The 27,180-nt window shown below is 48.1% G+C and overlaps 1 protein-coding gene across 4 annotated transcripts in view; it reads left to right on the forward strand.

The window, feature by feature from the left end:
• The first annotated feature begins 328 nt into the window (after positions 1-328).
• The window catches only part of EPB41L4B (erythrocyte membrane protein band 4.1 like 4B), a 150,756-nt gene continuing 123,904 nt past the window's right edge, over positions 329-27,180 (forward strand). For 2 of the 4 annotated variants that reach the window (XM_050759544.1, XM_050759542.1), the window contains exon 1: positions 329-1,240. In XM_050759544.1, coding sequence (XP_050615501.1) covers positions 938-1,240 — 303 coding nt within the window. In that variant the 5' untranslated portion in view covers positions 329-937. The remainder of the gene's footprint in view (positions 1,241-27,180) is intronic. The other 2 variants (XM_050759546.1, XM_050759543.1) reach the window with 2 other exon arrangements.

Below are 27,180 nucleotides of genomic sequence, written 5' to 3' on the forward strand. Positions count from 1 at the left end.
TAGCAAGGACCTTGTAGATTACCTTGTTGATTACCTAGTCCACCCCTCTGCTATTCCAGAAGAGGAAACAGTGCTATTTTTCCAAGGGGGAAAACTTAGTGCTATTCTGTCTGGTCTCCGGGGCAAGTCTTCCCAGAGGGCACGCAGCCTTGTTTTCCTATCGGTGCAAGGGGGTACTCGGCGCCTCCAGGGCTCTGGGAGCCGGAAACACGTGTGTGCTCACCTACGTGTACACACGTGAGCACACCTACAGCAGCAGGGGGCGCTCGGGCCGGCAGGGGGCAGCACAGACCCAGCTTGCAATTACCCGGCGCAGCCCCGAGGGAGGAGGGCGTGCTGCAGTCCCGGCGGCGGCGGCGGCGGCGGCGGCGGCTGGAGGTGCAGCCTCCCAGGTGGGAGGCGGGGGCTGCGGGCGCAGGAAAAGGCGCCTTGGGAGCGGGCGCTCGGCGGGGCCTCCTCGGGCCCCGGGCGCGGCGCGGCGAGTGGGAGCGAGCGCGCCAGGACCACGCAGGCGCCCTGCTCCGGCTGGCCCTCGGCCGGCGCGCGGCGCGGGAGCAGCCCGCAGCCCGCCCCCTGCGCCCCCCGCAGCCCCTGGGCCGCCCGCAGCCGCCCGTCGGGAGCAGCCCATCGGCAGCCTGCGCAGGCCGCCGGCCCGGGAGAGCGCGCGGCGGCGGCGGCGGCGGCGGCGGCGGCGGGACGGCGGCCCGAGCGCGCCCTCCCGCCTGCGGCCACTCTCAGCCGGAGCTGGCCCGGCCGGCGCGCCCCGCAGGCGGCCGGAGCGCGGCCTCGGCCTCGGCCCGAGCTAGCCCCGGGCCGTAGCCCGCGAGAGGCGGCGCGGGCGGCCGAGGGCACTGACGGCGTCGCGGGGCGCTCCCGGGCGGCGGCGCAGCGGCAGCGGCGGCGCAGGGGGCGGAGGCAGGGGGCGCCCCCAGCCAGGATGCTGCGGTTCCTGCGCCGGACCTTTGGCCGCCGCTCCATGCAACGCTACGCGCGGGGCGCGGCGGGGCGCGGGGCCGCCGGGCTGGGGGACGAGCGCGACGGGGGGCTGCGGGGGGGCCCGGCCGCCGCCTCCTCCTCTGCGCTGCCCGCCGCGCCCGGGGGCAGCGTGTTCCCGGCGGGCGGCGGGCCCCTGCTTACTGGCGGCGCGGCCGTGCACATCTCCGCCGCCGGCGCCGCCAAGGCCACCCTCTACTGCCGCGTCTTCCTGCTCGACGGGACCGAAGTGAGCGTGGACCTGCCGGTGAGTGACGGGGCCGGTCTGGGGCACTGGCACCTCGCGCCCCTGGGAGCAGCTCCCCCTCCCCCAGTGCTGGCCTCGGGGGCGCTTCCCTTGCACCTCCCTGGGGATCCCCTCCCCCATCCCCTTCTCCGAGCACTCCTCAACTCTGTTTCTTCTTGGGCCACCCAGTCCCGGTCTCTTCTGGGGCCCCACCTTTGGCCCGCGCCCCCTCCTTGGCACATTGTGCCGCGGCGTTCCGATTTCTCTGGCGCCCACCTAGTCCTTGGGGCCTCGCCCCCTCCCCAGTACACACGGTCCCCAAGTCCCGAGACACCGCCCCCCTGACGCGGGTGGTCGGCGCGCCCCTTTCGTCCCTAGCTTCCAGCAGGGGTCTTCCTGATACTGGGTTGTTGGGTGGAAGATGTCAAATCAATGTGAGGCCGTCCGTGGGTGTCCAGCTTGTCCCCCTTAATCTCGCCATCAGGCCTTGATGAGACAGCAGAGAGGAGATCCCCTCGCCTGCTGCTCGGCAGGCGCCCCAAGTTTGGGAGGGGGGGTTTAGAAGACCATTTCTGCTCTCTGCTGATCCCCTCTGGGTACACCCTACTCCCATTCCGTGAGCCCCATCTGCCCCGCAGCCTCGCAGCGGGTAGGGTGACTTGGGAGCTAACTCTAGAGGCGGCTCTCTCGGACCTGTCCGCCTTGCACCGACAGAGCCCTTGCTGGGGCGCTGGGAGTCGACCCCGGGGTGCCCACGGGGCCAGGCGCGCCTGACTTTCTCCCTCGGGTACCGTGCGTGGGGTCGGCGGGGCACCCCAGGACGGCGGCACCTGGGCCTGCGTCCCGGGCACCCGCCCACAGGTGGTTGCACCCCCGCCCCGCGCCAGCTGAGAGCTAGGCCGGCGCTGTCGTCCCCTGCAGGGCGTCCAGTTACCAGTGAGTCTTCCTGGCTGAAGGGGCCAGATCAGATCAAATCAAACCACACATTAACTGGGCGCCCACTGTGCACCCGGCGCTGCGGCAGACGGTGCCTTCGGGAATTTCTGGGTGTGACTGAGGACATAGCAGTAATTGAGCTTTAGATGAATGTTAGATCATCTCGAGGATGTCAAGGGAAGAAATAACATACCCGTACTTCCAAGGAAGCATATAGGCCTTCCTGGGTGCGAGAAATGTTTGGACTTCATGAGAGAACTAGGAACATGTGAAAAGGGTCTCAGATGGGAAAATCAGAGCCTGCCTGGCTTGGAGTTTAACGCTTCCCGGTGTAGGTTGAATTTCGAGACAGTTTCAATTTATGGCAATTTTATTTTTGTGGTTCTTTGTGCTCTCCATAAGATATCATTTTGCTACGAAAATACCCTTTTGGGGCCTTTTTATTGATGGAAAGGGAGCCAACATTCGGGTGCTTAGAGCTGTTGCCTTTAAAATAGCATTAAAATGTTACTGCTCCCCAAGAATGAGGCTCTCCAGCCTTTATTCAGCTGAGAGAGGAGGCCTGAAGAGCCGGGGAGGAGGAGAGGGGAGCAGGCTGCCTCTGGAGTGGGCAGCTTGTGTTAGGAGAGGATGTGGCGTAGTTTGCATCTCGGATCTGGGAAAGGAATGCTATCCTTGGGAAGTTTGACAGTGCTCCTTGCCTGTGGTTTTCTCATCTGTTCCCTGGGGATGATTCGTTTATAAAATGTATTGCTTGTCAGCTCCGTGAGACAGGCTTCAGTGGTGTGCATGGTGAATAGACCCAAACAGGTACACAAATGAACAGGTTGGGACAGGAAGGCTGACTGATTCCAGCCAGTGTAGCCCTCACTGGAGCCTGGTGGGGGAAGGGGATATTTGCATCCTAAAAGGTTTCTTCACTTTATAAAAGGCTGCTTGACAAAAGAATTCCCCCGTCCCAGGTATTCCTAGGATGGCAAATTTCTTGATTCCTTTATGATGTGACTCAGTGAAGCCCACATTTTATGTATGCGCGCGCGCACACACGTATATGCCCCCTGTCCACAGGCAGATAAAAAGCAAATGCTGGCTTGTGTCACGTGAGCTCTCAGGTAGGAAAGATGAAGAAAAATTGCCAGTGGGCACAGCTCATCGATTTAAAGATTTATTAGATATTAGGACTGCATCACAGTCTCCTACATTCATCTTCCCAGATCTGAGTGTGTGTTCCTGTAATTAATTCTGAGTTACGAGGTTAATGCCAGGCAGCCAGCTCCCCAGTGCGTTTGTAGCATTTGCTGCTCCTCAGACCCACTTCACTGGGCTCACTCTTTATACTGTCCTTTTTGGCATTTGGCCCCACTTGTCATTATTCTCTTTTGTGTTCCTGGATTTTTACCGCTTCCTGGGCCCTGGTGTTGCCTTTCTGCTTGTCGCAAGATAGGATTTACCTTTGACCGCGATACCCCAAGCTGGCTTCTCAGGCACCCAGAGAGGTTGCCGGGCTAACTGTGTCTCCTTTGTAATTAAAACCCTCAGGCAGCGTTAGCCTTGAGAATTCCTTTGCTTAACCTCCTTAAAGTTGGCTATGTGCTGTCATAAACCTTTTTATTAGCCCTAGTTAGGACGCTTGTGTTCTGAAATTGTCCAGAACACAATAACACCCTCAGTGTGACTGTGCTGTGGCACCTCAGTCCAGTCCAGACCGCATTTATTGGGCGTCTCCCATGTGCCGAGCTCTGTGCTGCAGACACAAAGGTGAATGAGATGTGGCCTGGAGGCTCTTGGGAAACTCAGGTGAAAACAGGTTTCTTTTATTCTGGGTGATGCTAAGTGATATGACAGGCACACCCAGACAGGGTGCTGTGGCCGGATGGGATGGGGGAATTGGAAGGACTTCCAGGAGACTTTGACACTTGAGATTATAGGGTCTCAGATCCAGTGTCCCTTGGCAAAGCCATGGGCCAATTGTTATATATAATAAAGGGAAAAGCAGCTGCAATTGTTTCTTCTGATAGGACTTGGAGCCCCCTTCTCTAGTGGTAGGTTGAGTCACCTAGCATCCCTGAGTGTTCTGTTTTTGTTTTTGTTTTTTGGATATGGGGTCTCATCCAGGCTGGAGTGCGGTGGTGTGACCACAGCTCACTACAGTCTTGATCTCCTAGCCTCAATCGATCCTCCCACCTCAGCCTCTCTAGTAGCTGGGACTATGGGTGTGCACCACTACACTCGGCTAATTAAAGAATTATTTTTATAGACATGGGGTCTCACTATATTGCCCAGGCTGGTCTCAAACGTGTAGGCTCAAGCGATCCTCCTGCCTCAGCCCCTAACAGTGTTGGGATTACAGGCATGAGCCACTGTGCTTGGCCCCTGGGTGTTCTTAATCTTTGCTATAGATAGTCAGCAGCTTTTCAATCTTTGATAAAATAAAATGTGAATAAAAGGATCTTTTAAAAAAAACTGTAACATGCAGTCTAAAGTGGACTTGCTGTACAAACCCAGCTTCCAGATGAGCCCTTGCTCTCCCTACGAACCAGAGTGCCAGCCTGAGCCAGTCCTCTTCAGAAACCCTGGCCGTGCCTTGGACAGCACCTCCCTCTCCTTAGCCCAGCCCAGCCCAGCCCTGCCCAACCCTCAGGTGTGGTCTGGTCAGAGCAGGGCAGGGCTCCCTCCCTCAGTCTGCCCTAGACGCTTTCCTTCTATTAATGCAGCTGAAGATCCCATTAGTGTGCTTGGCAGCGGCACCCACTGTTGACTCATATTAGCTCTCTGTTGACTAAATCCCTGGCATCGCTTTTGCTCGTGTGGCTGTTGCTCAGCCCTGCCTCCCGTTGCCCTGTGTGCTCAGTGTGGAAAGCTGTTAGGACGTGTGGCCGGCCAGTTAGTACTCCCGCCATGCTTTGGAGGGAACGGCCCATTGTTGCATTTGGTGGTGCAGTTGCCTTCCCTGCATCTGGAACTCAACATCGACTCATTGTGGTCCAGTGCAAACATGGGGGATTTCAGAATTCGAAGATCTACCTTTGCATATTACACCCTGGCTCTGCAGCTTTGGACAATTTCAGCTCTCTGAGCCATTGACTTCCTGATCTTTCAAATGGGGATGTTGGGAGGATTCAGTGACGGGAAGGCCTCAAGGTGCAACAGAGTGCTGAAAGGTTGCTAGTAGGTTGTAATCTTAGAAACCTCTCCTTCCTCTACTTTGGACTCTGGAAAGATTTGAAGAAGTTTCCAGTAATAGACATTTAAAAAAAAAAAAAAATGCTTGCCAGGCAGGCTAACCATTGCTTGGCTCTTCTTTAGTGGAAATTGGAAGTTGGATGTAGTATGAGAAATGCTTTTTAAAAGTTTCACTTTGGATGTGAGAAGTGATGTTTTTTTCAGCAAAAACAGGATAATGCAGGTTTTTATAATTTTAGGACTGAAACCTCTGATCTGACATAACATATGTGATACAACATAAAGGTTATATGGCTTGTTTTGGAGTTGAAAGGGACCCTGGACAGCACCTCCCCGGCCCATTGGAGAAACTGGAAAACTGTGGTCTGTGGCTATAAAGTGACTTCCCTTCAGTCAGTTAGTGAAAGAGTTGGAACGGGCTGCTTTGAGAACCCTGATTGTCAGCGTCTGAAGGTGTCAAGCGTAGGGTCAGCAGTGGGAGGGAAGACTAACCCCACGTCCTAACACAGGATCATGGAAGGGGGTTGGGGTACATTCCTGGCAGTTGGAAATAGAACCGATTTTCCCAAACAGTGGAAAAACTGGATCCCTGTGGAAAATGATCCCAACTTCAGTGTTCACAAAGTTCATCTGGGACTTTTTTTCTTCCAATTAAAATTCCCAGAGCACACCCTCACAATTTCTTGATTAAGTATATCAGGAAGCTCAACTTTTAACAAGTTACTCCAGGTAATTCTGATGCAGGTGGTCTCTTCACAGCCAATGAAAAACCCTGGCTCTAGAACTGTGAGAACAGAGGCAGCTACACCATGCATTATAAACTGCTGTAGCAATGGGGCGAGGGGTGGTAGGGGGATTGGCAGTCTTTGAGCTGGGGTTTGACCTGTACTTTAGGGAGCCCATTTTTGTCACAGTGGAGTGGAGGGCTAGAGGAGGGACTGGAGACCAGTCATGCCATTGCAATTGTCAGGTAAGGGGTGGTGATGGCCTGGCTAGGAGAAGGGGGTGATGGTAGAGCAGCTCACAGGTGGAGTCAGGTGGGTGTGTCAGGGAGGGTGAAGGTTTGAGATAGGGCTGTCTTCACTCTTCACTGGTTGGGAAGAATTAAGAGATCCGCGGGAGGTCGGAGACCACAGCTTCCCATTTCTACCCTTTCCCAAGGCTCTGGCTGCCATGGGCACCCTGGCTTATCCAAGGCCTCTGGGTGGCTTGCTTTTTCTGCCCCTGTAGGGTAGGTATTGGCTAAAGGTGGCCTTCCAGTGCTTACCCCACTCACACCCCCTCAGACCTGGAATGAAGCCTTGGATATCTAGTGGGTCATGAGTTTGTGTTATTTTTGGAAACGCCTCCTTTGTTTTAAAAGGAAGACTGAGGTGGGGGGTGAGAGAGGGGTAATGAACACCCTTCCCAAAGAGGGTGTCACAATACAAGCAAGAGCACTAACTGCCCTTCTACACTTGCCGGATTTGTCAGTGTTAATAAGGGGCGGGGGTTGGCCTGCAGGGGGAAGGGGCCGCAGCCCAGCCTCTCCAGTGCCAGTAACATGACCCTACACTGGTACAGGGCTCTGAACAAATATTAACTTGCTAAGCACTTTCACGTGCATAATCTCATTGAATTCTGTTCCTAGTACACTGCAGTGGATGAAGGCACAGGTCTGTTTCATTTTGAAATAGCAGAAGGTCGATGGGGGTGGGGCCTTCCCTTAAATTCTTGCGTGGGGACTTATAAAAATCCAGCCTGGCAACCACAGAAATCCTCCGCCTACCATTTGTCCTCAAAACACGTGTTCCATCCTTGCCCACTGCTTGACTCCCTTTGGCCAGCTGGGGGTGGGCTCCTCCCCGGGCCTCTCTGCCCTGCCTGGAGCCTTCTCCTCCAGTGGGAACTGCACTCCAGTTTCCACCTGTAGCCCGTGACTGCTGCCTGTGGGCAGGGTCAGCTGCTGATTCATCTGGGTGTGTTTCCCAGGTTCGTGTGTGTGCTCTCCTTTCATTTCTCATTTACAATGCGTTCATCAAAGACCCATTTGAAAATACAGAAAGGTTGGAACAACATCTACAGTTTCGTTAGATAAGCACTGTTAAAATTGGGGTGCCCTTTCATCTGTGCTTTTTTTATGTTTAGATGTAAACATGTTTTTAAAATGATGAACTTATATGGGTTGATGGAAGTGTGTCTCCTCCTGACCTCACACAGTTGAATAAGGATGTTCGACCTGGAGCTCGTGTCTCTTTAGGGTGAGGCCCTTGGCCCTCCTCTCTACATTTCCTGGGACTCTTAGCTGGGGTGGGGAGCCCCCCAGTGCTGGTTAGCCATCTGCGCTGTGTGCTGCCTGTTGCCCCTGCCTTGGTAGGAAGCAAGCTGCCTGGCACTCTGACCCTCCTCACCACAATTACCTTCTCTTGCTGGCAGGTTAAAAGGTCTTGTTGATGTGACCTCAGAATCCCCTTGCATCTGAGAGTGCCTGCTATGAGGCGGTCTCAACTCCTGCCAGCCCAGGATGCCTATGACTCTGCTGCCAGCCAGAGCTGATCTGGCAGAGTGGGGCTGGAGCCTGGCAGCATCCCTGGTGTGTCCCCCACCAACCCTAATCCCTCTAATCTCACTCCTTCTGCAGCCTCCGTGGCCTCTCTCTAGAGCTGGATTAATTTTACTAGTCCCACTTGATTTTAATTTCTGGTTTATTTTAAATTGTTTTCCAAAATGTTTTTGTTTGCTCACAGTGTGTTTTCTTCAGTTAGCAAAGGCTTACTGAGTACTTACACTGCAATAAGCATAAGGGAGGGTATTGGAGAGAGAATAGTGTTTCTTCAGCTCCCAGTCTTGAGGGGCAGAGTAAACAGATGCCCATAAACCAACATGGGGTGGTGCCAGGGGTGAGCAACTGAACTGTGGGCTGGAGTTAGAGAAGGTTCTTTTTTTCTTTTTTTGGTAACATTGGGGGTCTCACTATATTGCCCAGGCTGGCCTGGAACTCCTGGCCTCAGGAGATCCTCCCACCACGGCCTCTCAAAGCTCTGGGATTACAGGTGTGAGCCACCACACCCAGGCAGTTGGAGAAGGTTTGATCCCCAGAGTGACAATGGACTTGTCCCAAAGGATGTGTAGGAGTTCAGCTATATCTGGGTGGAGGGAACAGAAGGTGCAAACGCATGGAAGATGGAGGTCAGAAAAGCCCTCATCCCTGGGCTCCAGGTTACTTGGGGTAGGGGAGCCAGATGAGCTCTGGCTGTGTCCCTGGATCTGAAAGGAGTGAGTGAGTGGGTACCCTTTGAAATGAAGATGATGTCGGGAGCCCACCTAGGTGATTATCTTGTTGAATCCTCACAAAAACTGTGGTGATGGTTACTGTTATTATTCCTGATTTGTAGAGGAAAGAATCAGGGTTTAGCAGACAGGTTAAGAAACTTGCCCAAGGTCATGTAGCTAGTAAAGGCAGACTCTAGCTTGATTTGTGGTCTGGGAAGGTCTCTGACAGCACAGCTAGGTGAGGGGGGTGGGAAGGCTCTGAGCTTGCCCCAGAGGTTCCGAGCTGGATGGAGACCCCTGAGCCCCCCAAAGGGTTTCCACCTTTGTAGGCCACTTGGGATCACATTTTCTTCTTTAGTTAGACTCAATTGAATGTCATTTCACTCGAGTGCATAATGGTTTGATGGCCATAATTCAACACTCAGATCAGAAGTAGGTGATGTTTTTAAAAAGTGCTTAATAGAACTACATTAAAATTATCTCAAAGAAAAACATTTTCCTATTCCTATCCTGCTGCATAGCAACTGGTCGGTTTCACTTTGTTCCTTTCCATCTTGGTGCTTTTGTATAGATGTTTATAAGCGTGGTGTATATCCTTTAAAACATTTTTTTCTTTTCTCCTCCCCATCCACATTTCTTGACAGGCTTCTCACCAGTTTGGTGCGTATTCTAGAATACTTAAATTCAACCCTTATTCTGTGCTGTGTGTGATGTGGTTTGAGTGAGTAATACCTGTCTCTGGGGGCTTGGAGGTTGATATGCAAAGCACCTGATCACTTACGCGTCAGGCAGCCCCGTCTCCAAGGCGTGCAGAATCGGTGTTGCTTCCCTTCATCGCTGCCGCCTGGGAAGGTGCACGTTATCATCCCCTTTGCAGATGGTCTTGGAGAGCAGATGGCCTCGGGCCACTCTGCTAGTAAGTACAGGAGAGCCAGATTGAATTTAGGTTTCCTGACTCATTTTCTAGTGCTCTTCCCCTCAACCCATGCTGTGCACACCCAGCCTTCCTGTGTTGAGTATGTGTTCTCTTAGAACTCCCTGGGAAGGTCAGAATTTCATGCAGTAAAATCCCGTGTCTTTTCTGAACCACTTTGCCTTTCAGCATCTCTGGCATTTGGATTCTGTCTACCATTTCTCAGCATTTTTTGCAGGTTCTTTTCCCCAAAGTCATAGCTGGCTGAGTGCCCAGCATTTTCTTCCTGAAGCTAAGAACCGGAAGATGATATCCCAAGGGTCCTGTCCCGCCCGTGGGATCTTCCGGTGCTGCCTTGTTACCCAGCTCAGCTCCCCCCGGGTGGAATGGTCTGCCCTGCAGCTGTGAGGATGCCAACTGCCTGGTTCAGCGGGTGCCTGCAGAGCTGGCATCCCTCCGCTCTGTGGTTTCTTTTCCATGCCTGTCTCATGAGCTGAGTGTTGTCTGCAGCCTAGCATTCGCTCAGGTGGGTTGAAGTCGGCCTGATCGTGCATCTCCTTTGCTCTACCTGCTCACTTGCTCAGCTGCACCTACCCTGAATTATGAATTTTTTGAAAATCGTGGTATTAATATAAATAACATAAAATTTACTATTTTAACCGTGTTTAAGTGTATGCAGTTAAGTGGCATGATGTACATTCACACTGTTTTGCAACCTTCACCACCACCGGTCTCCAGACGTTTTTCTTCTTCCCAAACTGAAACTCGGTCCCCATTAAACCCTAACTCCTTATTTTCACTTCCCCCAACTCCTGGCAACCACCATTCTACTTTTTTGTCTATGAATTTAGCTACTCTAGGTACCCCATAGAAGTGGAATCCTACAGTATTTGTTAATGTTCTCTCGTAAGAGTATACCACATACAGTTTATCCATTCATGGACTGTGGATGTTTATGCAGGTCTGGACTGTCTTAACTCGGTCCTACCCATTCACTTGTGACACTGCCACCGGAGACTTGGATGTCCCCAGCCCTCACCTCGTGGTTTTATTCTTGGATTCTGACACCTCTTCCCCGGGACTCTTCTGCGTCGTGCTGATCATCTTCCAAGGCTGTCTGGGCTTCGTTTGGGGGTGTGTGGCAGACAAGTTTTCTCCCCCTTACATTTTTGTCTGAGTTGCTCAGTGTTGGCAAGCCCTCTGTCCAGCACATTCTTTAGATTTTTAAATGATGAAATATAAATACAAAAGACTCTCTATAACATGAATAGTTTTAGCAAAATAACACAATGAACATCCTTGTGCCCACCACCCAGCTTAGGAACAAAGACCATCACCAATGCTGTGAAAGTCCCCAGATGCTCCGCCTCAGCCACATTCCCCTCCCTCCCTCCTGAAGTTTGTCTTTCGTCCCTTTCTTTTCTTTATAGGTTTTCTGCATATATACCTTTTCCTAAACAATATCATGTTGGTTTTGCAGATTTGTAAACTGTATACACATGAGTTTTTCCTTCAATATTGTGTCTGTGAGAATTCGTGTCAATAAGATGACTAGAGTTCTTACTGTTCTGTAGTTATTCCATTGCATGCATATGCCGGAATTTATGCTATGTGGACATTTGGGATGTTTTCGCTTTGGAACTATTAGGGAAAAAAAATACCGCTTGAACTTTCTGAAATTGGTCTCTGGTGTACATGTGCCAGGAAGCATCTCTCCTGGGTGTGTACCTGGGAGGAAGAGTGGGCGGGGCCCTTTATAATCATACAGAATTGTTTTCCAGAGTCCCCACAGCATGTAAAAACTTTCCTAATCCATTCTTCTCCAACACTTGGCATTGTCAACTTCTTTGTTTGATTTTACCAGGATAGTGGGAGTTAGTGGGATCTTTGTGGTCTTTACTTTCCCCCAGTTGTTGATGGGGTTGAGTGTCTTTCACTTATCCATCCATCTCTCTCTCTCTCCCTCTCTCTGTGTGTGTGTGTGTGTGTGTGTGTGTCTTTTAATAATAGAGATGGGATCTGGCTGTGTTGCCTAGGCCATTCTCAAACTCCTAGCCTCAAGCAATTCTCCCATCTCAGCCTCCCAAAGTGCTGGCATTACAGGCATGAGCCACTGCACCTGGCCAGGGTTGAGTGTCTTGCACATGTTGTTAGCAATGTGTAGTTCCTCCTGGAATGCTTTGTTTCATGATTTTCACCTGTGTTTTTAGGTGGAGTTGTATTTTTCTCATTGGCCCCTGGACCCCAAGAGATTGTCTCCCGTATCCCCTTCTTCTTCTGAGGTCTTCTCGGTGGAATAAGGGAGAGAACACTGTAAGCCCCCAAACTGACAAGCTTCCCTGGCAGGTCTTTCCTCACTAAGTAGGAATTAATGTTTTGACTTCACTTTCACTGTGAATGAGCTGAAGTTGGTTGCTGCTGGTGGCTTTTTGTGAGAGCAACTACGGGATCTATAGTATTCACATCAGCTCTGCCCACTCTTTTTGAAAGTTTTTATTATGGAAATTTCTAAGCATATTCCAAAGTAGCGAGAACTATATATGGACCCTAAGTACTCATCTTCATTTCTGTACTTACCAGTTTATGACCACTCTCCTTTTATACCCCTCCCTATTGCCCTTTCCTGATTATTTTAGACAAATTCTAAACATGTAATTTTTCTTTCTTTCTCTCTTTCTCTCTCTCTCTTTCTTTCTTTCAAGATGGAGTCTCACTTTGTCACCTAGGCTGGGGTGCAGTGCGTGATCTTGGTTCCCTGCAACCTCTCTGGCTCCAGGATTCAAGCGATTCTCCTGCCTCAGCTTCCCGAATAGCTGGGATTACAGGCATGCGCCACCACGCATGGCTAATTTTTTGTATTTTTAGTAGAGACTGGGTTTCACCATGTTGGACAGGCTGGTCTTGAAATCCTGACCTCAAGCGATCTGCCTGCCTCAGCCTCCCAAAGTGCTGAGATTACAGGCATGAGCCACCGTACCTGGCCTAAACATGTAATTTCAAACATGTATTTCAGTATGTATCTCTGTAAGATAAGGACCACTTTTAGAAAAATAGAGTTGGTTGTGATAGCACACACTTGTAGTCCCAGCTACTTGGGAGGCTGAGATGGGAGGATCACTTGAGTCCAGGAATTGGAGGCCAGCCTGGACAACATAACAAGACCTCATCATATATATATATGATATGTGTATATATGAGATATATCATATATATGTGTGTGTATATATATATAACTATAATACATAGTTCCCTAATACTATTAAAGCTTCTTAAAATAATGAACAATTATTTTTTAGTGTCAGATATTCAGCCAGTGTTCAAATTTTCTTCTGTGGTTTTCAGCAAGGTTCTGTCATTGCGTTTGATAAATATTCTATCTAAGGCTCATAACCTAAATACCTCCCTCCTCACCTTTTTGAGCCATTTATCTGTTGGAGAAGTGAGGCCACTTGTCCTATTTCAGTTTGTTACCTTCTGGGTTTTGTTGATTGCATCCTCAACATTGGTCACCGCTGAGGTACAGTTAGTACAGGGAATGGCCTTATTTCAAGCATCTGATTAGCATACACAGAGACCAGTAAGATCCTCATCCTCAAGAAGGCTGAGTGGAGATCAGCTGTTGAATGTCTTCCTCGAGCGTGGGTTCTTCCTCCCTCTAGCTCACTCCTGTTTGGGTCCCCTTCAGATACTCGGGAGGCCCTCCATGAACCCTTTCTGTCTCTCCTGGCTGGAGATGCCAGCAGACATTTTAGGGAATGCAGAATCAATGAGAAGGGAATTGGACCGAGTGTAGGGCAGCTTGAACCAGTGGGGTTCGCCGCTAAGGGAACCCTTGGAGAACACCTGGTCCAAAATCTCATTCTGGAGGCGGGGAAAGGCCTTTCCCATCTGCCTTGGAAGGCCTATGGCTGCTCACTCCAGCCTGCTGCTGCTCACCTGTGGCAAGTGAGCAGTAATGAGGGTGTAACAAGTGCAGCTTCCTGCACGTCGCCCCCCAGCTCTTACGAGTGACATCCAGTGAGCCTCTTTGCATCTCTGAGACTCTGCCATCCCTTCTGAAAGCGACCAGAGTTCTCAACCCCAGCACATGGGGGCTGGAGCTTTCTCTAGCTCTCCTGCCCACACGATGGACGTGGGCATCATCCAGGGAAGGCCGGTAGACTGTAAAAGCCTACCGGGGTTAGTTATTAACCTGCAGCGTACTCTTGACAGCCCATTCCGTGGCATTTCACCGACCGACCGGAGTCCTTTTATTGCTCTTGCCTGCAGGGGCCTGAGACCCAAGGCCCATGTCACCTTCTGCTCAGTCTGTTGCAATCTGTATTGGGTGGCATCAGCACTGCTTTGATGGTAGCAAGAATGGCTGGTCAAAGTCCAGGGAGGGACCTAAGCTGCCTTGGAACTGGCCCAGGTCATGCACACAGCCAGCAGTGACACATCCAATGGGATACTCCAGGGTGGAACCTGAGAAGGGAGGTCTGGGATATGAGATATTGTAATGGGAGAGCAGGAAATTTAAGATCGGAGGTATTTGTTTAGGATACCTCAGTATTCTAGAGCTGTGGGATTTATTTTGCTTTGAAGTCCAGAGGTATTTAGCTTTATTCTGAAAGCGAGAAGTTCCTCTTAAAGACGTTCCTGGAAAAAAAAAAAAAAAAAGGAAAAATTACATGCTGTCTTTTAAAAGGAAAAGGATTGTATGTACTGTAATAGAGTTACTGTAACATGTCATTTATTAACTCACTTCAGGGAATGAGTTCTTGCACATAGGTAAGTTTTCCAGATAGTTACAGTTGCTTCCATTTACTGACAAGAACTGTTTAATTTCAGCTATTGCATTTATTTCTTGAAGAAGAAAAAAAACAACTGCAGAGCATCTAGTGTCTGTAAGGCCCTGTGCGAGGAATACAAAATGGTCAAATGTATGGGCATTGCTCTAAAGGAGCCCATTTAGGGTGGAGTGTGGATGTTAATTGCATTACCTTGACTTTGCCTTGGTGGCCCCCAGTCAGCGTGCTAAGTGCTCCAGCAGCCCCAGGCTTCTGCATCACCCGGATTCTTGGGTCAGCTCTGTATAGTGTTCCAGCCTTCAAAGCATTGCTTTATTCTGCCTTTTCAAGGGCTGGCTGATTAATAAGTTAATACAACAGTGGTTTCCGATGTTTACTGCAGGCTTAGAATCTTATGGGGAGTTTTTCAAAGTCCAGCTTCTAAGGCATACTCCAGACTACTACTACCAAGATTGCTGGGCTTGGGAGGTGGGACCTCTTCACCAGAATGTTTGTTGTTGTTGTTGTTGTTGTTGCTGTTGTTTTGAGATAGAGTCTCGTTCTGTTGCCCGGGCTGGAGTGCAGTGGCATGATTTTGGCTCACTGTAGCCTCCACCTCCCAGGTTCAAGCTCTCCTCCTGCCTCAGTCCCCCAGTAGCTGGGATTACAGGCACCCACCACCATGCCTGGCTAATTTTTGTATTTTTAGTAGAGATGGGGTTTTGCCATATTGGGCAGGCTGGTCTCGAACTCCTGACCTCAGGTGATCCACCCCCACCTCGACCTCCCAAAGTGCTGGGATTACAGATGTGAACCACTACGCCCGGCCCAGAATGTTTTAAAACTCTCCCAGTGATTCTGAGATACAGTCAGGTTTGAGAAACAATGTTTTACAGGGCTCCTTCCCTTCCTTTTGTGTAGCGTTGTAGGTTTAGATCAGGCTTTCACCTTTGATTGTTTCATTTAATCCTTGTAGCACTTCCTTGAGAGAATTTTGAGTGTTCTAATTTTACGGATAGTTCACCATTAAGATTTTGGCCCCATATCCCACAACTAGTAAATATAGAACTAGACTTGGCCGGGCGCGGTGGCTTATGCCTGTAATCCCAGCACTTTGGGAGGCTGAGGCGGGTGGATCACCAGGTCAGGAGATCGAATGCCCGCTTCACTTCTCACCTGTATATCTGTACCCGTGCTGCCTTATTTTTTATTTTTATTTTATTTTTTCAAGACAGAGTCTCGCTCTGCCACCCAGGCTATACTGCAGTGGCATGATCTTGACTCACTGCAACCTCCACCTCCCACATTCAAGCGATTCTCCTGCCTCAGCCTCCCAAGTAGCTGGAATTACAGGCATCGGGCCACCATGCCCAGCTAATTTTTGTATTTTTAGTAAAGATGGGGTGTCACCATGTTGACCAGGCTGGTCTTGAACTCCTGACCTCAGGTGATCTGCCTACCTTAGCCTCCCAAAGTGCTAGGATTACAGGTGTGAACCACCGTGCCCGGCTTTTGATTTTGATTTTGATTTTGATTTTTTGAGACAAAGTCTTGCTCTGTCACCCAGGCTGTAGTGCAGTGGCTCAATCTCGACTCGCTGCAATCTTCTCCTGCTGGGTTCAAGTGATTCTTCTGCCTCAGCCTCCCGAGTAGCTGGGATTACGGGCACCCGCCACCACACCCAGCTGATTTTGTATTTTTAGTAGAGACGGGTTTTCACCATGTGAGCCAGACTGGTCTTGAACTCCTGACCACAAGTGATCCACCCACCTTGGCCTCCCGAAGTGCTGGGATTACAGGCCTGGGCCACCGCACCCAGCCTGTGCTGCCTTCTTATTGGCTGATTCTCATCCCTTAAGGGCCTAGCCATCTTTCAGGGCCTGTCTCAGATGATGCTGCATTTATGAAGCTTATCCTATCATTCCCCCCATCCTCTCCCCCAACCCCACCTTCCCCCGCTTCTCCCACGTCTCCCATATAGCATTCCCTCTCCTCCTAGGAGCTTGCAGGGCACTTCTTTGCCTTAGATGGAACCTAGCACATTTCATGTTATAGTAATTATGTAGTAATTCAAGCAATAGATAACATTATTGACCTTTTTAGTTTTTGCAAGTGATTTTTAAAATTGTGGTAAAATATACATGACACAAAATCGACCATTAGTGACATTTAGTACATTGACATTGTTGAGAAACCATCATTACTTTCTGGCTCCAGAATATTGTCATCACCCCAAAAGGAAACCCTCTACCTGTTGAGCTGTCATTCCTCCCCTATTCCTAACCCCTGACAGCCACTAATCTGTCTTCTGTCTTTCTGGATTTGCTGTCTGGATTTTCTGGATTTTGTATTTCATATAAATAGAATCATGCGATATGTGGCATTTTATGTCTGGCTTCTTTTACTCAGCGTTATGTTTTCAAAGTGGATTGACCATTTACATTGTTCCAAGCCCTTTCCATGGCTTCATTCTGACCCCTCATCCCCCCATGGAGTAGGCAGTTCCTATTTGCATCCTCATTATATAGGAGATTGAGGCACACAGAGGTCAGGCAACTATGAGAGAACACACAGTGCCTAAGTACTCTTGGCCCCAGCACTGTCCTGCTGGTGTCTGCTGTTGACTTTGACCTTTAGAAGGGCAAAGATGAAACACCAAGGAAGAATTCCTCTATGGTATAAGAACAACATATGATACAGCTCCAGGAACAGAAACCATTAGAGGTGCGCCTCGGGACTGCAGAACAGAATTCCTGGGGTAGATTGTGCGCTTAAAGCTCTTCGCTTAATTGGAGTGAGTCAGTATTGCTGTGAATTTCCCACAAATGTTAGGGGTCAAGTATAGGATTGTATATCTAGTATTGGAAGCCAGCTGGCGTTCTAAGACCACTGAAATGTTGAGGAATGAGTCTTAAGGACTCAGAAAGGCAGAGGTACTCCAAGTAAAGGTTTCTTTTCAAAGTAGTGCTTACTATGTGCCAGACACAGTTCTGAGCACTTTATGTATCTTTACTTGGTTAATTCTCCCAAAACCTTTACAAGGTAGCTACTGGCCTGTTTTATGGATAAGGAAGCAGAAGTGAAAAACAGCTAAATTACCTCATCAAGGTCTTGCCACTAGAATGTGGTGGACCCAGGGAGTCTGGTTCCGGCATCCATCTGCTTCATTCTTTTCCCTTTAAAAATTTTTAATTTTCTTTTTTTGGTTATCACATACCTTTCCCAAGGCAGTGAGAACAGAACAGCCTAGTTGCTTAAATAGGAAGAGAAAACGGGAAAAGATATAATGGGAAAAGCACTGATTTTATTTTATTTTTTATAACAGTTATCCGGTCGTATCAGTTCTGTGCCTTTAAAAAAAATAAAAGGCTGGGTGTGGTGGCTCACAGCCATAATCCTAGCATTTAGGGAGACCGAGGCGGGAGGAGTGCTTGAGCTCAGGAGTTCGAGACCAGCCTGGACAACATTGCAAGACACCCCTTCTCCACAAAAAGAAAAGAAAAGAAAAAAAAAAAAAACCCAGCCGGGCGTGGTGGCTCACACCCGTGATCCCAGTACTTTGGAAGGCTGAGTTAGGTAGATTGCTTAAGCCCGGGAGTTTGGGAAACTTGGTGAAACCCTATCTCTTTCTCTCTCTCTCTCTCTCTCTCTCTCTCTCTCTCTCTCTCTCTCTCTATATATATATATATATATATATATATATACACACACACACACACATATACACAGTAGCCAGGTGTGATGGTGTGCACCTGTAATCCCAGCTACTTAGGAGGCTGAGGTGGGAGGATTGCTTGAGTCTGGGAGGTGGAGGTTGCAGTGAGTCGAGATCGTGCCACTGCACCCCAGCCTGGGAGACAGAGCAAGACCCTGTCTCAAAACCCACCCCCCAAAAGAAACCCACAACTTAAACAATAAAAATAAAAGTAGTACATGTTTATTTTATAATGTTTAGGAATTATTGATTGAAGAAAGTTTAAAATAAAAATTGTCTATACAACTTTCACCAAGTGATCACTACTTCATTAACATTTTGGTGTATGTTCTTGCCTCTTTTTTTTAAGTATGGAGAAAAAGGTTTTTTTCAGTAAAAATGGGATCATACTATGTATACCATTTTTTTCTCCTTTTTTTCCTTTTCTCTTAGAGATGGAGTCTCAGTCTGTCACCCAGGCTAGAGTACACTGGCATGGTTGTGGCTCGCTGCAGCCCAGAACTCCTGGGCTTGAGTGATCCTCCTGTCTTAGCCTCCTGAGTAGCTGGGACTGCAGGTGCATGTTACTGTGCCCAGCTTCTTTTTGTTTTAATTGTGATAAAATGTAAACTTAATCTTTATACTAAATAAAATGTAAACTTAATCTTTAGACTATACTGTCTCTTATGTTTGAAGAAAAGCTTAGGGACATCTGGTTCTCATCATGGGAAGGAGAAATCTTATCTTTGCAACCAGGGCGGCAGCTGCACCCTGGTACAGAAGGATCCAGAATGGCCATGTTGCGAGAGGGCACATTACTGGGCCTTTATGAGTCATCATAGGCCCGAGGTTGGCCAGCAAGCTCTAAGGGCCTGTGGAGAACATTGAATCTTCGGGTGTGTTCCTAGTCTTCATGATAATCCCGTGAAGTCAGGATACCTCAGTATCCTGACAGGGATGATATCCCTGTCAGTCATGGCGAGCAGGTTCTGCTGTTCCCACTTGGCTAAGGAGGTGGCTGCTTGGGGCTGAATTGTGGCCCCCTCCATTTTCCCCGAATTCATCTGTTGAAGTCCTAACCCCCAGTACCTCAGAATGTGACTGTATTTGGGGATAAGGTCTTCAAAGAGGTATTTAAGTTAAAAGGCCCTAATCCAATATGACTGGTGTCATCTAAGAAGAAGAAATATGGACACAGATCTGTACAGAGGGAGGACTGTGTGAAGACAGAGGAGAAGACGACCATCTACCAGCCAAGGAGAGGCTGAGAGCAACGAAGAGACAGGCATTTATTGAGGACCTGCTGTGTACACAGAACCAAGCCAGGCTCCAGGTAGATAAAGACTAAGTCAGAGATGCTACTCTTTCCCCAAGTAACTGCCACTTGAGTGAGAATATGTGTCTTTTGCATCTACAGAGAACTCTATGGTTTTTACATGCTTTTACCTAGTTTTGGTCGGCCTTGCTTCTCTGGGGATATTGAAAGTTGACTCTTGGCCGGGCGCGGTGGCTCAAGCCTGTAATCCCAGCACTTTGGGAGGCCGAGGCGGGCGGATCACAAGGTCAGGAGATCGAGACCACAGTGAAACCCCGTCTCTACTAAAAATACAAAAAATTAGCTGGGCGCGGTGGCGGGCGCCTGTAGTCCCAGCTACTCAGGAGGCTGAGGCAGGAGAATGGTGGGAACCCGGGAGGCGGAGCTTGCAGTGAGCCGAGATCGCGCCACTGCACTCCAGCCTGGGCAACAGCGTGAGACTCCGTCTCAAAAAAAAAAAAAAAAAAAAAAAAGAAAGTTGACTCTTGGTGGCCAGAGCTCTGGCATCATTGTTTGCTGCACTTTAGGTGCAGGAACTGGCATCTGTAACATGGGACCAAGGGAAGAAGCAGGACTTGAATAGTTTATCCACAAAAATGGTTCCGAATCCAGTTGGAGTTGTTTGTTTATTTATTTTTGAGACAGGGTCTTGCTCAGTCTCCCATGCTGGAGTACAATGGCGTGATCATGGCTCACTGTAGCCTGGAATTCCAGGGCTCAAGAGATCCTCCTGCGTCAGCCACCTGAGTATCAGTTGGGGTTATTTTTATCAGAAATATTTATCTCAACGCATTGTAGCTTACCCACATAAGATGGCACGGGAAGTATGTAGATGTGTCTACACGAGATTAGCCAAAACTGCATATTGAAATGGCTTTTTAAAAATTCATACGCATTATACTGAGTGAAATTCACCTTAAAAGAGTAGCCTCTGTATGATTCCATGTACACACAGCTCTAGAACTGGCAGAACTAATCTGTGAAGAAAACAAATGAGAATAACTGTTGCCTTGGGGGTAGGGAAGCTCAGGGATTGACGAGGAAGGGGCCTCCCAGGAACTTTCTGGGGAGATGAGAAGGGGCTGAGTGGTAGAGGAGTGTGGGGTACGCCAGTCCATTTATCAAAGTAGAATAGCTTAGATTTGTATATTTCAATGCAAATGCAATTTACTACCATCCCCAAAAAAGAAGTATAAAAAAATTAATGGTGGGCCGGGGAGGAATGAATAGAGGAAAAGATGATACACAGTGTTGATCATTGTCAAACCTGAGTGACAGGCGTTTACTGTACTCTTCTGTTGACTTTGTGTTTATTTGAAATTGTAATCTTTGTTGATTCCTCCTTCCGAGAAGTCATCCTGTTGTCTCCTGGGGCAAATGCAGGATCTCAGGGCAGTAGGGCTGATGAGTGACGGTAAGAAGAGGGTTTGTTTTGTGTTTTCAGATTGCCATTTTATTTTTATGTTGTTGTTGGAAATATTGTTAGTGATATGGAATAAATTAGGCATATATAACATTACAGGTTGAGCAGGGCTATGGTGGCCATGACTGTAGGTATAATGAGGCTATTTTTTTTTTGTTAGTTCTGGAGTCATGGCTTAGTTGGGTAGAAATCCTGTTAGTGGGGGCCAGTCTTCCTAGGGATAGTAGAGTAACAAGCACTATGGATGTTAGTAGTGGTAACTTAGTCCACCTATAGGATAGTGATAATGTTGTAGCACTTATATTTGTATTGATTTTGTTATTGTTGTTTATTTCTTTGTTTTTGAGACAAAGTCTTGCTCTGTCACCCAGGTTGGAGTGCAGTGGCACAATCCTGGCTCACAGCAACGTCCACATCCCGAGTTCAAACGATTCTCCTACCTCAGCCTCCGGAGTAGCTGGGATTAAAGGCGCCCACCACCATCCCTGGCTAATTTTTATATTTTTAATAGGGACAGGGTTTCCCCATGTTGGCCAGGCTATTCTCAAACTCCTGACCTCAAGTGATCTGCCTACCTCGGCCTCCCAAAGTGCTGGGAATACAGGCATGAGCCACCACCCCTGGCCTGTGTTTGTATTGAATGATATAAATATGATTACTGTTAATGTTAGGTAAAGTAATGGATTTAAGATTGTGATGGTGGGGTCGTAGGTTAAAATTGTGGCTGTTCAACCTATATGAGTAATTGATGAATACGCTAAAATTTTTCAGAGCTGCGTTTGATTGAATCTCCCTCAACCTCCCACTGAGATGGATAGTGCTGCAGTTGTTAATAGTATATTTAGGTCCATTGAGGGAAGGATTTGGAACATGATAGAAATTTGGGCTAGTTTTTGTCATGGCCCCAGCCACCCTGGCTGTAATCTCTGGACTTGCGTATTCTCTGCCCTGTCAGTGACCGTGAACTTTTAGCTTCTTCTCTCTGGCACTTGCCACCGCCCTGTTCCTTTGCTCTCCCTTTGATCTGGGAACAGACCCTCCTCTTCGGTTGACTTTGTCCCCTGCCCCACCTAGTCTCTTCTTATCTCTGCCTCCTCCCTCCTTCTGTGACTCGGAAGCCTTTCTTCACTGTGGTGAATCCACTTGGGTCTCATTTCTGTTCCTTGTAGGGTTGTGGTATGGCACTGGTGTGTCTTTGTTCATAGCTGCAAGCTCTGCTGTGAATGCGGGGATGGGGGTGAGTGGACCATCCCCACACGGCTGTAAAAGAGGCATGCTGTATGATTCCATGTGTATGAACTTCAGCAGAGGCAGGAGGAATCTGTGGTACCCGTGGGAGGAAAGAAAGAGGTGGAAATTGGAAAGAGGCACACGAGGAACTTTGCGAGGGGTCAGGAGTGTTGCTGGAAATGTTCTGTATTTTCACCTTCATGGTGGTTGTGGTAATTGCTTGAGTTGTGGTAATTCTTTGAGTTGTACATGTGGTAAATCTTTGAGTTGTACATGTGCGATCTGTGCACTTTTTCTAGGTACGTGATGCTTCAATTAAAAAAAAACAAACAAAACTTGCTGCACACTGTGGCTCATGCCTATAATCCAAGCACTTTGGGAGGCCCAGGCAAGAAAGAGAATCTCTTGGGGCCAGGAGTTCGAGACCAGCCTAGGCAACATAGCAAGACCCACCACCCCCACAATCTCAACAAAAAAGAAAAAAAAATTAGCTAGGCATGGTGGTGCATGCCTGTAGTCTCAGCTGCTTAGGAGGCTGAGGTGGGAGGATTGCTTGATTCCAGAAAGTCGAGGCTGCAGTGAGCCATGATGGCACCACTGCATTCCAGCCTGGGCAACAGAGTGAGACCTTGTCTTAAATAAAAACAAAAAATCTAGAGAGCCGTACAAGGTTCTTAAAAATCTTCCCATTCTACCTAAATAAATAAATAAGTAATCAAATTTGTATATTTTCTTGAAAGATTAGAAGATCCGATAGCATGGTCTGATTTCCCATGGAGTGGAAGTTGGCTAGATCTGTGTAGTGACTGCCCACCCCCCACCTCCATTCCTCATGACCCTCTTCGCTCATTAGAATGTCCCATGTCTTTACACCATCCAGCAGGAATTCCTCAGAGTGCCTGGTATGTGGGTGGCAAATGTGTAACCCCATTGCAGAATTCCCTCCTACTTTTGCTTCTCTAGGTATCTTAGAAGGAATAGGGACGATGCGGGCGTTCAGTGTCTGGTGTGGTGGTAGTCTTGGAGAACACCTTTGGACGTGGTGTACTTTTTTTGTAAGAATACTTTTGGACAATACCTGGGACATTGGAGCCCTGTGTGCTCAATCGTTCCAGATAAATTTGTTCTGCTTGAACTGGAGAAGATAGGGGTTAGCAAAAAATTGGTCATCTCATAGCAGTTAAAAGATGATGAAACGTTACCTAGGTGTTTGATTCTGTAAATCATTTCCTATTTGTGTATGCTAAAGTAACATTTCATCATAGTACTAGTTAATGCTTGTTCCTTGCTTGGCATTCAGTTGTTGCTTTTCAAAATGCATATATGGGCCAGGCGCAGTGGCTCACACCTGTAATCCCAGCACTTTGGGAGGCTGAGGTGGTTGGATCACAAGGTCAGGAGTTTGAGACCAGCCTGAACAACATGGTAGAACCCCATCTCTACTAAAAATACGAAAATTAGCTGGGTGTGGTGGCGGTTGCCTGTAATCCCAGCTACTCAGGAGGCTGAGTCAGGAGAATTGCTTGAACCTGGGAGGCGGAGGTTGCAGTGAGCCGAGATCGCACCACTGCACTCCAGCCTGGTTGACAGAGCAAGACCCTGTCTTGGGGAAAAAAAAAACCGCATATATGATTGGGAAATTTTCTTAGTTAATAGGTAAGGAAAGGCTAGCTTTTTGTGTGGTGAACTTATAGTTGAGATTCTTTTCACAGTAGCTCACCCTAACCACAAACCACAGACCTCAGGGAAATAATCTTGGTAATCTGTACAAATTCAAGCCTAAGGAGAGACTGTCAGCATCACACCTTTCTTTTCTCCAGTTGAACGTGTCATTCTCTGCCTTCTTCCTGCAAGTGGCAGTGACTTTTTTTTCTTAAGACTACTGACTCACCCAGAAGAAAAAGGCTGTCTATAAAAAGACAACTTTATTTGTATACTCCTCCATCAGATGAATGGATAGTGATGCCTCGGTTATAGTTTTATGGCCCTAATAGCCAAGCTCACCATAGAGAGGGTTAAAGGAAAAAAGTTCATGTGCTTTTCCACTCGTTGACCTTTTTGAAAATCTTACACGCAGAGCCAAGTACATAGCTCTAAAGTTCTGTTCCTTATGTACAGAATACCAGGCACGAGTGGGAACCAAGGAGCTTGGGGTCCAAGACCGTGCCTTGGCCCAAGAAGCATCCAGGCTGTTAGGAATAGCTCTCACCGTCAGTTTCAGTCCAGGGGAGTACCATGCAAAGCATCCAAGGGCTGCCATGCAGTGAGGCCCCTGATCGCCGCAGGGATGCTGTGGGAAGTCCTGGGAGGGACTGTGCCACATGGCGCGTCTGCACTGGTTCTCGTTTCATCCTCATGTCACTCGGCGGCAAATGCATGCTATCACCTCCATTCACAGACAGAAAACAAGCTCAGAAAGGTGAAGGGGCTTTGTTGGGGTCATGCTGGTTGTAGGCAGTGGAGCCCAGATTCAAATCTGCTCTCTAACTTGAAGCCTGTGTTCTTGCCTCTTGCTAGTTTGCTAGGAGTGCCGTAACGAAGTACCTCAGACGGTAGCTTAAACAACAGCAATTTATTTTCTCACCATTCTGGAGGCTGGAATCCAAGATCATGGCACCGCAGGGTTGGTTTCCTCTGAAGCCTCTCTCCTTGGCTGGCAGATTCCCCCGCCCCCCGGCTGCCTCTTCTCCCTGTGCCTTCACGTGGTCTTTCCCCTGCGTGTGTGTCCCTGGTGTCTCTGTGTTCCGATCTCCTCTTTTTATAATGACACCAGTCAGATTGGATTAGGGTCATTCTAACAACTTCATTTCAGCTTAGTTACCTCTTTAAAAGCTCTGTCTCCAAATACAATCACATTCCGAGGAACCAGGGGTTAGGACTTTAACATATTAATTTGGGGTTGGGGGGTGACACAGTTCAACCCATAACACTCCCCTGTCTCTTAGCTACCATGAGCTCACCTCCCCCTTCCTTATTTTTTTTTTTTTTTTTTGAGATAGGGCCTCGTTCTGTCATCCAGGCTGGGGTGCAGTGGTGTGATCATAGCTTACTGCAGCCTCAAACTCCTGGGCTCAAGCAATCTTCCCACCTCAGGCTCCCCAGTGACTGGGGCTACAGATATGTGCCACCATGCCCAGATAATTTTTAAAATTTTGTGTAGAGATGGAGGTCTGGCTGCGTTGCCCGTGCCAGTCTTGAACTCCTAGGCTCAAGTGATCCTCCCGCCTCCACTTCCCAAAGTACTGGGATTACAGGTGTGAGTCACTGCACCTGGCCTCACCTCGCTCTTCTGTAAACAGGCGTGCTACCTAAAATGAGGCTACCTTCATCCCCAGGCCCGTCCCATGGGTGAACCCAGGCCAAGCCCTGTTAAATTCATTATCATTTCATGTAATCCTTATAACATCCTTGCTAGGTAAGAAATTTACCAGACATCAAACTCAACCTGAGCTGAGTAATAGAGTTAGGACTCGAACTCTCACCTGCTGACTCCCGAGCCAGTGTCTTCAGTGCACTGCATCATAAGGTGTATTATGAGATTCCAGAACTATGATTTCAGGGCTGTGGAAGCTCCATGGCTTACAGGGGAACAGTCACTACAGGATTTGGGAGTTTCAGGAAGCGTCGTGTGCGAGGTAGCATTGACATGCCTTACTTTTCAAATGTTCTCACATTCCTAAGTTGCAAGGATAGGTGGGGGCAGTCATCCACCCAAAGTTAGTCCTTTCTGTTCACGTTTCTTGGCTAGATTTCCTGGGATTTGTTGCATATTTATTTATGTGGAGTTATTTGCTTTCAGAATTGCACAGAGCGGGAATCTGCAATCTGGCTGCAAAAAGTAATTTGGCAATTTATTTTCAGGGCTGCCCTTCTTCCAGCAGCTTGTTTCAGATTCAACCTCTGGCACAGAGACATCCATCATTTTAATTGCATGTTACTGTTTAGTCAGGCGCAAATTTGTTTCATTTTCTTTTTCCTTTCTCGTGTGGTAGTAGGTGGTTGTGGGTTTTTTTCCTGATTTACCATAAAAAAGAAAAAAAAAGAAAAAAATATTTACCTAAACCACTTTTTTTATGGCCAAGGAGTTTATAACACTGAGCTTTCTGGGGGTTTCTTTGGTGTTGCATATTTGGTTCTTAACCTTTCAGTAGCAGAAATGCAAGCCTTGCCTTTTCTTTTCCTGTTCAGATAGTGTCAATAATACAGTTGCCTGAACATAGTCCTAAGAAGGAAAACTGAATTGGTCTCAGGGTCAGAAGGTTTGCTTTTAATTCCTGGTTTTGCAGTGACTACCTGGCTGTGTGACCTGCCTCTTAACCTCTCTTTTTCCATCCATAAAACGAAGGACTTGAGTGTGCAGATTTCTAGAACTTTCCTACGTTCTAGTGCCTGTAATACTGAGCCCTGGCCAGGGTGGCCATCCAAGGATGTCCACTGAGGAGCTTGTCCTGTTCCATATAATGATGTTCTTATTTCTGGGTCATGGATTATGGTGCTTTAGTTCAAAGTCAAAAATCAATCCTGTATCCCTCAGCAATCTTCTAAGGGATAAAAATATTGTTTGCATAAAATTAGCTTGGGGTAGAAAGTTAGCTTTGGTGTTCAAAGCTAAAAGCTTAACTTTCATTGCTGCATATACTTTGTTTCTTGCTGTAAAAGTATGTGGTGTCTGTGAAGTTAGGCACAAAGTCCAGGAGTGCACACCCTTTATAAGGTGCACCAAGCACTGGGGCGCAGGGACAAAATGTGACTCAACGTCCGTAGGTGGGTACTGAGTTGGGTCCCAGGAGTCCTCTGTGTTGTGTTTTGTTTTCACAGTGTGGAAGAGATTAATTGTTAATAGCTTGGAGTAATTTTTTCCGTCTGCATCCTGCAACACTTTCCTCGTCACTGTGGATGTCGCACTGTTCACCCAGTGACCTGGAGTCTCCAAGTCAGGGCTCAGCCCAAACTGTGCTGACACCCTCCAATCGCCAACTCCTTTGCACGTTACAATATTTTGTTTTAAGTGTCTATTATGGAGATTTAAAAATATACAAAATATCGAGAAAGTGTGGTGAAACTCTCATGTACACAACACCCGCTTATTACTCTGAAATATTTTAAAGCAAGTCCCTGGCAACTTATTGTTTAACCTGTTAATACGTAAATATTCATTAATAAATACTTATACACACACACACACACAGCCACAATATCATTATTCTCCACAAAATGAACAATGATTTTTTTTTGAGGGGGTGAGG

This window comes from Macaca thibetana, chromosome 15 (genome assembly GCF_024542745.1).
Source record: "Macaca thibetana thibetana isolate TM-01 chromosome 15, ASM2454274v1, whole genome shotgun sequence".
Taxonomy (NCBI): Eukaryota; Metazoa; Chordata; class Mammalia; order Primates; family Cercopithecidae; genus Macaca; species Macaca thibetana.